This window comes from Thunnus maccoyii, chromosome 16 (assembly GCF_910596095.1).
Source record: "Thunnus maccoyii chromosome 16, fThuMac1.1, whole genome shotgun sequence".
In the NCBI taxonomy this organism is placed as follows: Eukaryota; Metazoa; Chordata; class Actinopteri; order Scombriformes; family Scombridae; genus Thunnus; species Thunnus maccoyii.
The window spans coordinates 8,275,195-8,293,269 of record NC_056548.1 but is presented as its reverse complement, the minus strand read 5'-3'; the positions used below and the strand labels follow the sequence as shown (position 1 = coordinate 8,293,269).

Sequence of the window (18,075 nt, the reverse complement as noted above, 5' to 3'; positions counted from 1 at the left end):
TAAAGGAGAATGCATGAAAGCACTTTTAAGTTTCATATTTTGTTATATAATGTTTTTTGTTTTTGTTTTTTCTTTCAGGACTGGATCCATATAAACTGCTGTGGAGAAAACATGTTGTGACAGTACAGTCAGACTTTTTTTAAACAGACTATAGTATGTTTGTTGTTTTACCATGTCTCCTTGTATTAATAAACGTACTTGTGTGGATAAATGAATCAGTGTAACATATTTGTTTTCATGGATTGTACATCTTTGAGCAGGCTGTGTTATTCTTGTCTTTTCAAAGGACCAGGGATGAACAGGCTTCTTTCTCTTCAGCCTTACACTATGTTGAGTTGTAAAGTCACTAGGCTCATGTTGAAATGAAAATGATGAAATGCAGGAAGGCTATCCATTATGATATTGAATCTTAAACCTGAAATACAATTCAGATATCGGGGAAATTTTTTCAGAAACAAAAGTGTTGAAGGTTCAAACAAAAAAAAAATCCCTAGATGAGAAGGGACACTACAAAGAGAGATTTTAAAAGTTAGACAATGATGATTACATTTTTATAACATTTCTACCAATGACTGCCAAATCTCAAAATATTCTAGTTCAGTAAGGACACAGCTGTTAATTTCTAGGAACAGTCAAACTAGAGAGAATGCGAGTGCACAGTATAAACACGTAAAGCTAGTTTTAAAAATGTTTTTGAGATTCTTTTAGACATGTAGCCTAATATTTGTAAAATTTCCCAATCAACAATGTTGTCGGTCCAATGAGAGATTAACGTGTTTCTTTTTTTTTTTTTTTCTTTTTTTTTCTTTTTTTGGTCAGTGGGTTACAGATATTGTGCCAGGAAGTGTGGACTACAATGCATAACCGGCTACAGTGAAAAAAGGATCTTGTTCAATTCCACTTTTGAAACAGATCTCTGATCATTTGAGTTTTGGATTGATGTAGAGATGATTAAGGAAGTTGTATCATTCTACCATTCACAGTAGCTGACACACTTTTTTGACACAAGTCTGACTGAAGTTCTTTTATCAATATTAATATTCATGTCAGATCCCATTTCTCATTATTAATGCATGTCTATCTTTGGCCACCCATTCATCAATAAAGAGTACAATCTTGAACTGTTGAGGGATTTATTGCCATCACAGTCTTTCAGATATTGCATTCCTTCATAATGCAAAGTCCTTACAATTATAACTCAGTCATAGATATCATTCTGGTCCAAAGGTGGTTTAGATTACTGTATAAAAAGGGGAAGGTTGAGTAAAGAGATTTCACATAGATGCCCCATGACCTCAACATTATACTCCTATCTGCATTTATGCAAAACGTAGGCTGTATTTAAGCTTAGTTTGCTTCCAATGTCAAACATTTAAAAGTTTTAAGCTGAATTATTGATATTGCACTGCCTTTCAGTTTAAATAGATGAATTTAGGTGTAATGAGTCCACTGTTTTTTCCATCTCTCTTCATCCTCAGGCTAAATTTAGCCTAAAGGTCGCTAAACTCAAATTTAATTCACAAACTTTTAAAAACTGACTTAGTCTTTCACCATGATATTAAATGCTACTTTTCAAAGCCAATATGTTTACTAAATTAAATTAGAGTGACTCATTTACTCACAAGAGATACATTCGGGTTTCATCTCGCTACAGCAGGTGGCAGCATTGCCGTTTACAAATGCAAATTAGGATTTGGCGCCATGTTGTGTTGGTCAATCGTTGCTAGGCAACCTCTGTCACGACATGTCAGAGTTGCACCAGGCAGCAGCAGCAGGAGATTTTGATCAAGTTGAGGAGATTTTGAGGCAAAATAAATGCAACCCTAATCAGAGAGACATCGACTGGAGCTACAAGACACCACTCCACTGGGCTGCAGCTAAAGGTAGAAGTGAAAATGTACAGTATCCTTTTTCCTGATACACGTAACATAAGTTACAGGTTTCAAATGTCGCTGGTATCACCACTCAAATGGTGTTTTTGTTGACTTCCGTTATAGAGTTAGCTTAATGGTCAGTAGAATAGGTGTTAAAAAGCTCTAAAATTGGACAGTTTCACACATTTCACGCACAAAGGGACCAAGTTAGTATTTTTATTATGGCAATTTACAATTTACAAATGACTCATTTTGTGCTTTCCAAATGACTAGAATTGAACATATTTGCTAGTTTTTTACTCTTGTGTCATGAGGTTTAAACCAAACTATTTGAAACAGTATACAGTAGCATCAGAAAACATCATTAACTTGTACTTAATGGACATTCAATATTAGTCGTTTTATTAAAAGACTTGTCTGTAAATTTGCAAGTGATTCGTTCCAATCTTGTGTTTTGCATTGATTGAAAAATGTTAGACCTTCAACTATTAATGATTATTTTCATGATCGAGTCATTTTTTTTCATTTTGTTCAAGAAATGTCAGAAAATCTTGAAAAATGTTAATCACAAGTTCCCAATTTAAGTCTAATTTTGTCAGAGCAACAGTCCAAATGCCAAAGCTATTCAATTTAAAAAGGCATAAAACAGAGAAAAGGAGCAAATCCTCACATTGGAGAGATTGGAATCAGGGAATGATTGGTGTTTAGGCTTGATATATTACTTGATGAATTTTCTGTCCATCTAAAATTGATTAATCAGTTCACCTGTAATGAATATACCCTTTGCAAAAAGGTTTAAAAATCACTAAAAAATACATGTGTCACATCCTACTATGATGATTTTTTCACAGGACATACAGAAACAGTCAGGATCCTCATTGAGCACGGAGCCAGACCATGTCTGAGGACAGAGCATGGATGGACTCCTGCTCACTTTGCTGCAGAATCCGGTCGACTGGCTGTGCTGCGGCTTCTGCACTCTCTCCGTGCTCCCATAGACAAGGAGGACTGTAGTGGAGACAAACCAGTACGGATAGCCGAGATATATGGACACCAGGACTGTGTTCGGTTCCTTAAAAAGTATGAAATGAAGCCCAACAGTATTCCAATTCTTCCACTAATGGTGTTGTTATTCTGTGAATCATACTTCAATGATTTTCACATACTTTGATTGAACTTTTCTTTTAGATACACAGCTTTCCTTTTAAATACACAGCACAGTAACCATAAGCAGCAATTTTGATGATCAGTTAAATAAACAAATTTCCTTTTTCTGTATGCTGCAGAGCAGAGATTGAGTGCCAGGCCTACCGCAAGATGGCAGCCGAAAAAGGCATTTCAATGGATGACACAGATGAGGAGTGGGCAGAGCAGGGCAAAGAAAATGAAGAAAACAGGATCTGTGAGTGACATCACTGTAGACTTAAAGTTGTTAGTGTTTCAGTGGCGTTTAAGTGCTGTAGTACTAATGAAAAACGTGTAATATACTGAACAGTATTGCAAACCACATTTGACATTAAATTATAGTTTAATTTCAGTTTAGCAAAGAGTATAGAGTAAAGAGCGTATAATTTTGTCGAAAACACAGATCTACAGTACTAAACAAACATTACAATTCTGTACAGTTAGTTTTTTTTTTTACCTCCATCAAAATTAATAAACCAAAATAAACAACAACAAAAAAATCACGTTAGAGTAAATGTAGCTTAAGCTATTATCATTGGTTTTGTGTATAAAATGTAGTTTGTTGTGATTTAAGAGTGCACGTGTTTTCACTTCTTCCATGTTGAGTCTAACTTTGTCGAGCTGCTTGCAGTGGATGCCAGAGTCTGGAGATCAGAAGGAGAAGGATGTGTAAGATGTATCAGTACTCAATGTTGTATTTTACATGAGTAAACCCAGATGTAGTGCACTTACTTTGTTTCTGAAACGATTCAGCAGTGCTTCACGCGTCTGTCAAAATTAGATTAAACCATTTTTAATGATGCTGTACTACCCGTTTGTGGTTAATACTTTTTCTATTTTTTACATAATAAACAATACCATTTCATAACTACACTTTTAACTTAGATGTAGTAAGTAAGTGTAATTAAGTTCCTTACTTGTTTTTCCCCCAGGCATGTGGTCAACAAAATGAACAAACCCTGCAAATGAAATTACAATGGTTACTGAGCAAGAAATACTTTGACTGGTCCAGATATTTAGTTGAAGGTTGAATTGACCATACCTGGAATGCGTTCAGCAGGGTAAAGGCGTAATTGACCACGAAGGCTATGTTTCCATATGTGAGGTCAAGAATTGTTACAGCAAATCCAAAAATCCATGTCCCACCAAAGATAGGAGTCAGAAGAATAACGGATCTCATGACCGTTTTGGCAGCTGTTTTTTCTTTTTCATTAGATTTTTGTATATTCTTAGGGTGATCCAAAAGCTTCATGATTACAACCAGCATGGAGAACACGTTGACAAAAATAATTATGCCAATTGGTATGAGAAATGTATGGATGGACCCTTTCATAAATCCTTTATAAACCAGCCAACAGGTCCTCTTGGAGAAGTACAAATCTTCGGCACCGCCATCATTGGCAATAAACGTGATAACAACGATAAGCAAAGGACACACATAGCCCAGGACTAAGGAGAACCTCAGGTAGTTCCTCTTGCTCAAATTATGGAAAGGGAAAACGGCTTTATGAAGAAGTGTGGTGCTCAGACACAACATCCAAAAGAACATGGAAAGATAACAGAAATGCTTCAACACTACAGAAGTCTTACACCAGATTTGATCTATTTTTTCTGGTGTAGAAGATGCTAAAAAACAGCAATCTGCAACCAGCAAACAAACAGAAATGTTTATGTGGGCAGTGTGCCGTAAATATAAACTATTTGTCTTAACTAAAGCACTCCAGACACTCATTTCTATCACAAGGCTGATAATGAGTGACACGATCGATACAGACAGTCCGACGTAGGTTATCTCAGTTATCCCAGGGATTGTTAGTGGTGTCTTTGACACTAGCATAGCAAATGAGGACAAATGTTGGCAAACACAGCGTCCCACCTCAGAAGGACCCTCCCACCAGCACCCATCCTCTGACCAGCTTCTGGTATTGTTGGACCAGTAGACACACAGTAGCTGGGTGTTCGGAGCCCTTGGATTTTTTAACGCAAAGTCAATTGTAACCCTAACTCCAGCTGTTTGTTTTCCCTTAGTTGTTGCTGTCACAACAATGCTGTTAGGCTCGACAGTATCATTGTAAGGCAAATACTTCTCTAGTTGTTTCATCCCGGCTGTTTTTACACTGTCAGGGGTTGAACTATGAAGAGAGACATTGACATTGAACACCTTGTTGGTACATTGTGACCCCTGTGTGCAATTTCTTTCCTCTACCTCTATATTTTTTTTTCTACTGGCAGTCGTAAAATTTGCCACCACAATTAACTGCTCAACAGAACTCAGATATCTCTCAGCCAGAGAGACATGTGACGAACTGCCTTCCCCTTCATTTGTCTTGAGATGCCCTGATTTTGTATTATCAGTTCCCCATGAGCTGCTAAGAGATTCTTCCAGCAAATTGCTGGATGACTCCAGAACATCCTGGAAAGAAGAAAGCTTGTTTTAATTTATTTTGATTTAAGTACAACATATTTGCTCAAAGTTAGAGAAAGTTTATATCCTGGTATAAAAAGGGAAAAAAAAGTTCATGGTCAAATTTAGTGAAAAAAAGTCTATTTGAAAATACTGAATATTGGCATTATTGGCAGTTTAAAGTTATAATCCTGAAGAGTTCAGCCCAGGTTGATTTGGTGACACCTGTGGTTACTGGTGGTAGGTTTAATACTACAGCAAACACTTGAGCAGCCACTTTATCAGAAATACAACTGAAGAGCAGCAGTGGGATGCTGAGTTTGCATTAGTAATAATTTAATACAGTTCTGATATGATGTAAAGAGAGGACACTAAACAGTGAGGCTGTTACATGCATGCCTTGTTTGCTGTGAATCCCTATCATGTATGAAGGCAATTTGAATGCAGGACTCCGCCAATAACAATAAGAACTACTATATAAGAGGTGTAATTACATAATCTAAATATATTGAATGCCTGTTGTAGACAAAATGCTGCAGATAAATAGTTTCAACAAGACCAAGAGTCTACAGCCATGCTAGAAGCCTTGTTAAGCTATACTTGTGGCGCTTTTCATGCACACATCAGCATGCTAACATTCTCATAATGATAATGCTAACATGTGTAATGTTATAATGATTTGTCATTTCCATGTTAACATTTAAGTACAGCTGAGGTTGATGGGAATGTCTTTAGTTTTCTGGGTATTTGGTGGTAAACCAAAGTATTGGACAAGTTGAACTTTTGACCTGATGATGATAAAAGGTCAGGGATTCAAAGTTTTTACAATTCAATGTCTGAGGACCATAAATGTCGTTTCGCGATATTTCAATAAAAAACAAAAATGTCAATATCATGGTAGCGCTAGAGGAAAAGTCAGGGGAGCACCGAAGTCATTAGGGTTCATCCTGTGGGTATCATGAATATCGATGCAAAATTTAATGCCAATCCATCTAATAGTTAAGAAATTTTTCATTTGTTTGGAACAAAGTCGTGGACTGACTGGCAGACGGACATTGCCATCCATGGAGCCATGTCATTAACATGGCTAAAAATTGGGTTTGATTTCATGAAAATCTTAAGGATTATAACTTTAAATGGAAAATGAAAGTAATTCTGTTTTTGAGTCCATATCGGTTGATCATCAGTAATAACATTCAATGAAGACAATCAAAGATTCGGTAATACTTACATTCACTGTCGATTCATTGTGTATGTGGTTTAGCTTGCTACTCATACTGACGAGTACTTCAACAGATGCATTCATATTGGCAAATGAGTTGATTTTGTCTGTGCTATTAGTGACATTCTGAAGACGGGAAAACACAATGGCAGCATTGTCAGCTAGCTCGCCAAGTCCAACGTCAGCAGTCTGTAACAACAGGGATGATTTATTGGTGATTAAATGTGTCAAAATGTAAACCGTCAGTTATGACTTAGGATTTATTCGGTACAAAGCTATGGTATTTCTGTCACAGTTGATTATAATTACTTCAGCTTTTGAATAGCAGGCTACCTTAATCTGTTGTTTTATTTTCTGATAAGTAAGTTGTTTTGAGCCTCTTTTCTATCAAATCATGTAGATTTTACACAGAGTGACAGACTGAGTGACAGAGTGAAAATGTTAGAGATGTTTAAAGTTAGGCTTACAATTGCTCTTTCCAGCACATCGTTCACTTCCAGGTTCACACACGCTGACTCCACTGGTCCCCATATCCCCCTTGTAGGATTAAAATGATTGGTATTGACAGAAAATGAATCACATATGGTAATTGATTAATCGTTTTAGTCACTTTTTAAGCAAAAATGCCAACAATTCATTGGTTTCAGTTCTAATTGAATATTTGAAAGTTTTCTTCGTCTTCTGTGATGGTCTTTTGGACTGACATTTGGACAAAATAAGAAATTGTGAAAGCTTGGACATACTTTCTCATTCAAGAGAATGGGAGCATGTGTCCAAATTTTTGACTGGTACTGTAGGTCCAATGTTTTAGTTTTTGATTTAGGATTAATCAAAAAATAATCAGCAGATTATTCAATTAAACAAAATTACTGGTTGCAGCCCTACCTCTGATTTTCCTCGTTGCATTTCCTTTTTTTTTGTCCAGCTGCGTTCTTACATTGCAACACTGCAGTGTAGTTAGCTTTGGTTTCTTCCCACTCACCGTCAGCTTCACAGTAAGCATCATTTACTGTTTTGTAGAAGCAAAGTTAAGATCTATTAACAGCAGCATTACAGATTAATTGAAGACTCGATTTATCATTTATTCCACTCAAAATACAAAGTTAACTTCAGGATAACAAGAAGTTAGATGATCTACTTTTTGCAGTTTGTTTTGGTAGCATGCAGGTTCATTCATATATATACATATATATATATATATATATACACATATATATACATATATACACACACACACACACACATATGTTTAGGTTTAGATTTAGATGTATATGTAAATATGTGTGCGTATATGTGTGTGTGTGTGTCTGTGTGTGTGTGTGTGTGTGAGAGAGAGCACTCAGTGGAAATATGGAAACAGTGTGGCCACAGCAATTGTTTCCGGACAATATTTTAACTAATACATACCATTTATTGTAATGATTTCTATTTCAGCCTTTCGGGTTTGATTGAGCCTGTTTTTAAATGTGCATGTTACATTTGGTATGGGTGGTTGACAGCCAACGAATGTTTTAGCTTCATAAGAAAGGATTTTTTCAGGAGGACCTGCAAAGATCACATCATATTTATGTCATGTATTTCATAACAAGTTTGCACATGGTTTAATTTAACTGAATGAACAAAGAAGATGAACATAAGAAAATGTACTTACTAGGAATAAAAGTATCTATTTTTGAGTTAATATTTTTGTCACTCCAGTTCACTTTGTATGTTTCAGAGCTATTCCGTATCTCACATTTGACTGTCACATGCCGTAAATCATTACTCCTTTGGCAGCGTGGAAATGATGGATCTGTGGTGATGCGGATGTTTGGCAGAAGAGATACCCTCAATACAGCACTGGCCTTGTGAGATATGTGTCCTTTCTTGTAGGTACATGTGTACTCTCCTAAGAAAAAAACAGGGATGAGAGTTAAAGCCACTATATGTAGAACGTGTAAGGGATTCTTGCATCTTCCAAATAATTCAGATTTTTTTTTTTCCGTTTTTATTTCTGAGAAAAATAGACAAACATGGTGAAAATCCAGTTTAATTATTTTACACAGGTTTTGATTTCCTCTAAATCCTGAGGGGAATATTTATCATAGTCATGTAACCAGTTAATATGAGTTCCCATTTCAAGTTTTTCTTTAACTAATCTCTTCAACATTACTTAACATAGAAACTAAGGATTCTCCCAGATAATGTAACGATCCTATAGGCTTATATCATGACCACCAATTTTAATTATTTCTACTTTCTTTACGAAAAATAATGTTTTGTCTGTGATTTTGGCATGGCAGACAGCTAAAAAAAATACTACAATACCCATGAGCCTTGGCTGCAGTTGCTATGGAGAAGAAGCCATGAGCATGAATCAGAGCATAATGAATTCAAAATGTTTCGTTGCTGAAGTTGTAAACGATAGCCATAGTTTCTGAATCCACTCAAAAGTGAACCAGAAGTTAAAACTAAACCGATTCACTCTGTAGATGGTGAAATAAGTTTTCTCAACACCGTAATCTTTAGCTTCTGACTGCTGTTAGCAGAGCACATGATTGAATATTAAGCTTGGTTTCTTGCTGAAATGCAGCTCGGGAGTTGTAGTTAGTTAACTTCTATCTCTAAATTTCCATGGTACACAGTCATTTACAGCATCAGTCAAAAGTTTAGACACACCTTCCCACATTCTTGAATAAGAAGGTGCCTCCAAGCTTTTGACTGGTGCTGTAATTTCGACTTTTTGCCAAAGAGCCATTTATTTTCTAACACAGTTACTCATCTTTTGTACTGATGATTTAACCGGGAGAGTTTCATGCTGATCCAAGCTATAGAAGTGCTCAAACTATAAGTCACGTAACGTTGTCTATGAGAGAAATTAATGGCAATTTTATTTCCAGAACCAGGGGCGTCTGAAATAGCTCCTTCTACTTCACAACTCTATAGCTGCTTTAAATGTTTAAAGACACGCTGTAGAGTTTTTGATGACAAGTATAGCTTAGTTTTCACTAATGGGTCGTTTGTTCGTATTTTACATGTTGCCTATTCCGCTGATCAACAGTTGGTGGTGACAGTTTGCTAAAAAACGTAGCATGTGCTGATAAAGTGAGATAGGAAAAAGACTGCAAGCTAACAAATATGGGTCTTGTCAATGCTTTGTAAATATTTTATGAAAAAGGAAATGCACTGAACACATTTCTCAGACCTCAAGGAAATATACAATGTGTTTTGTTTTTTACAAGAAAACTCTATGAGGCACAGGTTTTGTATATGGATTTTCTCATAAAGACATTTTTTCATCTATCCTTTTTAAAAAGTGAAACTTTTTTTGTGGCGTTTTTTGTCTATATTCTAAACTAATTTGGTATTACTCAAACTTGCTTGTCCATAATGTGAAAAAATGTCTACTTCAGTACACAGAATTGTAAACCAACACAAAGCAATTAAGTGAGGACAGAGGCATCAACCATACAGTTATACATTTCAAAAGGGACAAGATGCAATTTTGTTAGTGAAAGGGGCAAAAGTAGGTTATTGATTCAATAATTTGATTGCTTTTGGTAGAAGCAACTGCTGTCATTGTGTTATTAATGAATTCTGGCATCTCTGTGCTTGTATTGTGTCTGTATGCTACACTGTATGCGTTGTCAAATTGTTGAATTTATTTTTCCAATGCGATTGTGATTTCTTTTTTTGCTGCTTTTTTTTTTTTTTTTTAAGAAAAATGCAACATGCAATACATGTTGTCAAAGTTGTGAAGATGCTTTCTTATTTTAGTTGAGATGTGTCCATTTGCACGTTTTATTAGGTTGCAGAGCATTGTGCTCTCTCATCCCTTTGTACTTTTGATCACAGGAAGGAAGGAAGCTCACAGATTCAGCTCCAGGAACAGGCAGTGGTTTTGTAGTACTGTCTAAAAACTAACCACTGAATTTCTTATGACTTATCTGCACTTAGTGTAAGCCAGCTAATGGGTAAAATATCTGTCCTTCTAAAATGTAAATACGGGGGAAACAAATATACCTGCCCAGCGTTCTGATGTGTAGTTGAGCTTGACTGTGGACTCATTGCCATTTATTATCACCTCTGACTCAGTGCCAGTTGTTATGACATTTGTGTAGTCTGTTTTCAGGTGCCACTTTGGTTTTCCCAGGTCCTCAGTTGTTGAGCAGCTGATAGTCGCATTGGAGTTGTAAAGCACAAGGCCAGATGGTATGCTTAACTTAACAATACCTGTAAAAAAACAAAAACAGAGTTTAATGAGTTAGCTACACCCAGAGGGCATGATGTGTGTGTGTCTGTGAGTAACTGCTTCACTTAGAGCCATAAAATTCTCTTTCTTATTTGCTCATACTTTGAAGCTGAATGAAATAATCCCCTTTTTCCTGCCAGTGACATTGCTGTCCGAATGTCACTGAACAGTGTTGTGTATCTGATCTTTAATGATATAAAATGATTTCACAGAAAACAGCTAAACAGTGTTTTTAAAGGGTCAGTTCATTCCAATTAAAAAAATGCAGTTTTAGTTTTATCTCGTGAGACTTAGAGATTTCTACTTCTGGGATGAGATTTGAATGGAATTTCATATGTGCTCTTCAAAACCCAAAATATAAACATAAAACTCAGCAGCAACATGTTGTTCCAGAAACACGGTCCTGGTAACTCTGGATATTCTACATTCTTCACCTTAAAAAAAAACAAAAAAAAAAAACATTCTGTCAAAGATATAGTTCTTTGTTCTTTGGAAATTTGTTGATAGTGAAGTCAGTGGACTATTTTGAGTAAACAGGATTTTTTTTCTAGAAAGACACATGATTATTGTTCAAATTTTCAAAAGCCATTTCCCAATGCTGTGAGCACCACAAATGAAATGTCATTTTCACCCATTTGTATAGGGATGTAGGCTGGAATCTTAAAGCCTCATAAAAATAAAAAATATATGCATAAGGTTAAGTTAGAACTTACTTTTTATGGAGCTATCAACCATATCAAGCAGTCTTCACTGGTGAAATATGATTTCTGCCACAGCACTTTAAGGTGTTCTTGTCTTTGTTAGCTTCAAGATTTTTGGAAAAAGCTAGAATATCAACCTTGAGTTGGGAATGTTTTGTCAAATTGCCAAGATCAGTGAAGAACTTTGATATAATCTTGTAATATTAAAGGTTAAAGGTATCATTCAATGAGCTGTTTCTTCATAATTTAGTTAAAACTACCTCAGATTTCACTTTAATTGAACCCTGCATTAATTGATTTAGGCACCAATTTACACATCTAGCAACCACACATAATCACTGATCCATTGTTTTATAATATAATATAAAATTATCGATCGGTTCAGCTTTAATCAATTTGATCAGAGTTTAAATTGGAATACTAACAAGTCTATAGCTGTGCTAGCAGCACTGCTTTGAGCTAAATGCTAACATTGGCATGCTAATGTAACCACAATTAATGCTAACATGCTTATGTTTGGCAGGTAATGTTTACTGTGTTCACCATTAGATGTTGGTATGTGGTCTAAAACCAAAATATTGGAACAATTCATATTTTGACCTGATGGTGGGGCTAGATGAAAGGTCAAAGGATCACCAAAGTCATTAAAATTCATCCTGCAGGGAACATGAATGTTTGTACTACATTTTGTACCAATCCATACAGTATATGTGGAGAGACTAATAATTGAAATCTTTGAACTGTTGGTTGCGGTAGATGATAAGTCAAGAGATGAGAAATCATTGGGATTCATCCTGTTGGCAGCATGGATATCTGTATGTAATGTCATGGCAAGATGTTTCAATTAAAATAAAAAATGTTAACCTGATGGTGGTGCTAGAGGAAAAGACAGGGATCACCAGAGTAGGGAGGATATATTTTCTAGGAACCATGCATGTTACACACACCAAATATAGATATAATTACCTCTAGTCTCCAAAAAAATTGATGCATCCAGTCCATTCACATCTTTCGGATCTTTGAGCTTTTTCTCCAGTTCTTCAGATTTTGAAGACAGCTCATCTGTATTGATTGGGGCAGCAATGGTCATTGTGAAATCTGCAATGATGCTTCCAACGCTTCAGTGAAGAAAAAAAGCCCAGATTTCAGTCACATATTGAAAACAGACAGCATCATATAACATAACTGAAGTGTTATATAGTAAACAAGCACAAGTACCTGTAATTGCCAATTGCTATGCTGTCAAATCCGCTCAAAGTGCTATACACTTCTTTCATCTGAAAGGCAACAACTTATTCACTGAGTTAAGTTTTAATACAATGGTATTGTTGGTGAATGACAAGACAATTAATTATATTATTCCTAATCTGATTAAGGGTATTGATTGAGTAATGTGCTGTTCATTCATAAATATTTGTTTTTACCTTTTGTAACAAATTGTTTGTACAATTTATAACTTTATCTTCCTTGTTAGACAGACAGTCGTGATAGGACATACCATACAAAGTAAGTGATCCATTGATATTAACTGTAAAGAAAAAAATTGTCAGTTTTTGGGATGCTTGTATGCTCGCTTGATACACTCAAATACACACACACAAGCGCAGAAAATTGACTGAATACCTGTATTGTCTGAAATACACATGGGATTCAAGTTTTGGGTGAAGGTACACTTGTCACCAGAGCAGTCATTCTCATCAGAATGATAAACTCTGTCTCTCCATCTGTAGCCTTTTGAACATGTACACTTTTTGCCAGCGCTGACACTCTTACAGGCTCATTAGGAAAAAAAAAGCACAATAGTTTTAATCAGGGATCAATTCTTTTTTTCCAATGAAAATTTAGCAGAACATGCAGTATTGAAAATATTAGAAAAGTGTTTACTTGTTGTGAAGTCAAGGTTTTCAACTATCAGGTTGTTGTCACGCACAAAAGGTGTCGTCAGTATGGCAGTTATGTTATCGATCGCACTTTTGTCTATTATCAGTTTGACATAATACATTTGTGTTGAATTATCTGAAACATGAAAAACAGACAGACATAGACATAAATACAATACATTCCTAAATATCACATATACACTATCTGTTTAAGAACAGTGTTACACTGAAACATGTTGAAACTCAAATATAATTTTACCTTCTCCAGTAGCCTGTGAAAGTCAAAAGAAAATCATTCAGTTGAAAGTAATTTAATGTTGCAGTTTTGAATTTTAAGCCCTGATGTGTAGTCCTATGATACTGACTTACCTGACAGATGTTTAGTCCCAGAGTATAAAGAAGTATAAAGGTCCACATCCTGTATCCTGCAAATAATCATATAACATAAAAAGTCATTTGTATTGAGCTGATGTTACAAAACAGAAGTCTAGTCACTGACGGATAACGTAATGTAGAACTTCACTCAGCGAGCACTTTATTAGGAACACCTGTGCAATCTAATGCAATCCAATACAACAGCTCTGCCGCAAATTCTACTTTTACTTTTAAGTTTGTAGTGGGTGGTGGTGGTATTGGGAACACCTCTCAATATAATGCACTGTAGTACACTGCATAATAAACATAAAGTAGTATTATCACCTTTCTGACAATGTCAACAAAAACTGAAAATTTATACGCTTTGTAAAAGTAGATTTTATGGCAGAGCTGTTGTATCGGATTGCACAGGTGTTCCTAATAAAGTGCTTGGTGAGTGTATAGACATTTTGTGACATTTTCACTGTGCTACCCAGACTCCTTTTTTACTTGAGGACTGAGCAATGAGAAATACATTTTGAAGTTTCTATTGCCTCCTCTGTGGCTTTGTTACCTTTGAGCAAGGTATCATAATATATAATGAGGTTTGTGCGTCTTAAAACAGTTAAGAGAGTTATAGCTATAAACTTTCTTTGGCCTTCATAGTTACTATTTTATCTTACACATTTCTTATGGGCTTATGTTAAAATAGTAAAACAAAAGTCACCCTAGTTAGGTGTTAAAGATTATTTAAAAAACAAACATTTAAGGCGTATAGAGAAAGTTAGTTGACTATTCATTCAGTCTCTACAGAGAGATAATAAATATGTAAATTAATCCTCACTGTTGTCAAACTCAAAAATCTGGATGATCAATTCGTGTGTGTTATGGGTATCCAAAATTAGCCCTCACATATTTGATATTTGAGATAGTTTGTAATTCAAAGACAGGTTCACAATTTTTCACGTCTGTCTTACAACAATAGTCAGTTTAAAAAATCTGAAAGCAGGCAGGAGTCATAATTTTATAATTAACAACAGAAGTTCAGATGATCAAATAAATAAATTCTATTATGAATTTGTTGTGGAATCACATCAATCAGATGGATAAGTGAAGACTTATTGTGATCTTATCATGTGATATGGTCAAAAGCTATAAAAAATATGTTTTGATAGAGAACCACAACTTTTAGTACCTAATATCCTTTAAAACTGCAAAAATATGTAAAACTATCTTCCATTTTTTTCAAATGCTGTATTTTTCATTTCAAGGGTTCCATAATACATGTGTTTGGTATGAAAAATATCACATACTGTATATATTATGAAAGATAATCAATAAAGAAAGATCAGCTAACCTGTTTTCCTCGATTTGTATCAAAAAACCATCACTGTAGCGCCTCCCGATATTCGAAGAACTCGTTCTCTGTGCAGGTGAAAGACAGCACTGCAGCGATGGAGCTGTGGCTGCAGTAATTTATGAGGAAATGAAGAACACGGGGCAGTTTTTAGTAGACTAGCGGACATGTTATTGGTAGCTGGCAGAGGTCACTGCAGGTATATATGCAAAGTGTAAAAGGCTGTTATGTTGGACTAATTTGGCTTTCAAAACTTAGGCTACATGGTGTAAAAGTGGTGTGTCATGCCCTGAAGCTGTTTTCCTGTGTCCATATTTCTAGTAATAAATACAATGCAGACCTAATCTCCTGGAATGAATTTGAACATTTTGGTTAAGATTCAATATTGTATACTATGGTAGAAAAAGGATTATATTTAAAAAGGGGAGATTATTATTCAGTGGAAGAAATCTGAAATTTCAAATGAGAGATAAATGCAGGAATATCAGCGAGTCTAGCAGGTGTGTTTTACGTCCTCTCAAAATGTCAAGAGGGATCAAGACTGCCCTGGGGGACAACATATCACACCTGCACACGTTATCACTGCTACACAGTTCCAGCAGGACTCAGAAATATAAAAATTGTATTTAAATGAGAGGATTTCCCAACAGTTTTGTTTTTAATGAGGTCTGTTAATTTGAGATACAATTATTGATTTGTTGTTTTTTGTTTTGTGAAGGACTCATTACGACCTTGACTTTGACAAAACAATCTCCACTGAAAGTCCACTGACTTGCTTTTTCCGGAGCTTTTTGACGGCATCACATGGTCTTTATCAGCAGATGGAGTTTGCTCAGAAGTCAAGCTTCATTTCAGTCCTGAGTCATAATCATGGAAAGTTTGAACATCTGCACAGCAACTGAGCAAGCTCGAGTGGTTGATGAAGACCATTTGATATGGTCAAAAGCTCCACAGTGGACAGCACAACAACCTAGGGGAAATTATATTTGACTCAGAAATTTACACAATCCTGCATACATCATATTCTGTACATAAGCGGAACCGAGATTTAAGGAGAAATTATATTAATTTAAGATGGAGAGATTGCTGGAAATTAACAAGAGATATTACGGTCAATGAAAATGTGTGTTTAATTCAATATAAAATTATGTACAGTCTATTGTACAAGAGATTAACTTCATAAATATAACAATGATATTTCAGGGAACTGAAAATTCAGATTTTTGTCGCAAAATTAAGATAATCTGATGTAGTTTGGTTTCATTCTGTCATAAAAACAGCTGACACACTTTGCATATATTCACCAGAAAAACTGACAAAAAAACACAGGTCAAAACATGAACATAATGCACAAAAAAAAGGAAAAAAAACCCACACAAAATAAACAAACAAACTGTAAAAAGCACACAGTATTACACAGTATTATGCATAAAGTTGAAGCATGACACAGGATGAAAACAGAAAGTTATTTCCATAGTGGTCCTGGACTGCCCCACGACTGAGTTCCTGCTACATTTCTGACTGAAAAGCTGACATGCAAATATAAATACTTGTTATACAAATTAAACATTTTTAGATGAACACTAGATGCATTCACTCACCTCTCCTCTTTTTCTATTTCCTTTACAATACACTGGAAGGATTTAGATCTAAAAGCACCATATTTTTGTATTTTCACAGAGTGTTGGTTATATGGTGATCTCTAGCACGTTCACACACCTACAAGTAATAATAGTCTGGTGTTTGACCATTGAGGCATTTATACACATGAATTGATGCAAGATACCGAAGCCTGTTTGCAATGCTTAACCACTGTAGAGAGTTAAAATGTCCTGCATTTAGATCAAACACATAATGAATCATTTTGTTTTGTACCATTTGCAAGCTGGTCTGTTGTTGTTTAAGTTTGCTTTGATAAAGGACAGCGTTTGTCAGAGATAGTGGGGATGAAACTTAATTTTAAAATCAATTTGTATTTTTCAAGACATGTTACAGGATATATTGAGGTATCCACGGACATGGATTATTCTTTTTTCATCAATTGTATTCAGAGTGTAACTAAGTACATTTACTCAAGTACTGTTCAATATTGAGGTACTTCAATTATGTTCAAAGCAAGTTTCATTTAAAGTGATCAGATGTGTTGGTGTGTTGTTTTTGTCTTTTATTGTTTTTGTTTTGGTAGTCTAGTTTGTTTCTGGTCTTGCTGTCATCCGCTATTTCTAAGGTCACTGATGGCTCACATCATTATGACTTGTTTAGGACTCAAACCCCAAATTTAGGACTTGAGTTGGAGGGTTTTAGACTAATTTGTGACTAGTCTGTGACTAAAGTAGTCAGTGTGAAGTCATAACCTTGATATGCTGCAACTACAGTGTCTTTTATTGGTTTATTTTAGTTTTTATATTATTAATTCAAAAGGTTTAGACATATATATTTCTGAATGTTTGAAGTATGTCTATAGTTCTTTTGTACACACATGGAGCAGAAGCAAAATACCAGTGCACAGATATGTTAAATAGTATGTATTTCCTGTCTTTTATATGACCAGGTTGTATAGTTTTACAGACCGGATTGAATTATCTATAACCCTAGTTGGACTTTCATAAGCAGAGCACAGTGGAGCTTTGTGAAACAGGACTCTCTTTTTCTGTTCCCATTTGGATAATACAAACACTGAGGATCTCATTTGTTTAATAAAATATAAAATACAATGTCAATACTAATGCTCTGTCAAAGTATATTTATGAGGGACATTTTATTTTAGTCTAGACCCAAACTTTTCATACTGTGTACAGGAACATACTTTTTGATTTATTGATTGGGACCTGCGCTAATGAGAAGACCATAGATGGAGTTTAGACTCA

General features: G+C 35.3%; 4 protein-coding genes across 11 annotated transcripts in view; 2 read left to right on the top strand and 2 right to left on the bottom strand.

Annotated features, from left to right (window-relative positions):
- LOC121914074 (tudor domain-containing 6) overlaps nucleotides 1-215 on the top strand; it is a 9,106-nt gene extending 8,891 nt beyond the window's left edge. Inside the window, exon 4 of the mRNA XM_042437077.1 lies at nucleotides 79-215. The gene's annotated coding sequence lies outside the window, so the exon portion shown is untranslated. The remainder of the gene's footprint in view (nucleotides 1-78) is intronic.
- smc6 (structural maintenance of chromosomes 6) overlaps nucleotides 1-1,714 on the bottom strand; it is a 25,523-nt gene extending 23,809 nt beyond the window's left edge. For both annotated transcript variants that reach the window (XM_042437104.1, XM_042437106.1), the window contains exon 1: nucleotides 1,623-1,714. In XM_042437104.1, the coding sequence (XP_042293038.1) occupies nucleotides 1,623-1,644 (22 nt within the window). In that variant the 5' untranslated portion in view covers nucleotides 1,645-1,714. The remainder of the gene's footprint in view (nucleotides 1-1,622) is intronic.
- On the top strand, nucleotides 1,703-8,420 carry LOC121914130 (ankyrin repeat domain-containing protein 66). 3 transcript variants are annotated; one of them, XM_042437209.1, is made up of 4 exons: nucleotides 1,703-1,883; nucleotides 2,726-2,954; nucleotides 3,161-3,276; nucleotides 8,403-8,420. In XM_042437209.1, coding segments are annotated over exons 1-4 (486 nt in total). In that variant the 5' UTR covers nucleotides 1,703-1,744; the 3' UTR covers nucleotides 8,405-8,420. The 3 variants fall into 3 exon arrangements, with proteins under 3 accessions (XP_042293143.1, XP_042293142.1, XP_042293141.1); XM_042437208.1 differs by lacking the exon at nucleotides 8,403-8,420 and adding an exon at nucleotides 3,666-3,790; XM_042437207.1 differs by lacking the exon at nucleotides 8,403-8,420 and having other exon boundaries at nucleotides 1,704-1,883; nucleotides 3,161-3,866.
- On the bottom strand, nucleotides 3,520-18,075 carry adgrf3a (adhesion G protein-coupled receptor F3a). Of its 5 annotated transcripts, XM_042437108.1 has the most exons (18): nucleotides 15,209-18,075; nucleotides 13,867-13,922; nucleotides 13,757-13,769; nucleotides 13,502-13,633; nucleotides 13,241-13,393; nucleotides 13,042-13,145; nucleotides 12,836-12,894; nucleotides 12,584-12,735; nucleotides 10,688-10,897; nucleotides 8,337-8,573; nucleotides 8,093-8,230; nucleotides 7,571-7,694; nucleotides 7,153-7,222; nucleotides 6,695-6,874; nucleotides 4,102-5,472; nucleotides 3,977-4,018; nucleotides 3,792-3,827; nucleotides 3,520-3,703 (listed from the first exon to the last, which is right to left on the bottom strand). In XM_042437108.1, exons 2-18 carry the CDS (start codon nucleotides 13,912-13,914, stop codon nucleotides 3,647-3,649), a joined length of 3,126 nt encoding a protein of 1,041 aa, XP_042293042.1. In that variant the 5' UTR covers nucleotides 13,915-13,922; nucleotides 15,209-18,075; the 3' UTR covers nucleotides 3,520-3,646. The 5 variants fall into 5 exon arrangements, with proteins under 5 accessions (XP_042293042.1, XP_042293043.1, XP_042293045.1 ...); XM_042437109.1 differs by lacking the exon at nucleotides 15,209-18,075 and having other exon boundaries at nucleotides 13,867-14,223; XM_042437111.1 differs by lacking the exons at nucleotides 13,757-13,769; nucleotides 13,867-13,922; nucleotides 15,209-18,075 and having other exon boundaries at nucleotides 13,116-13,145; nucleotides 13,241-13,581.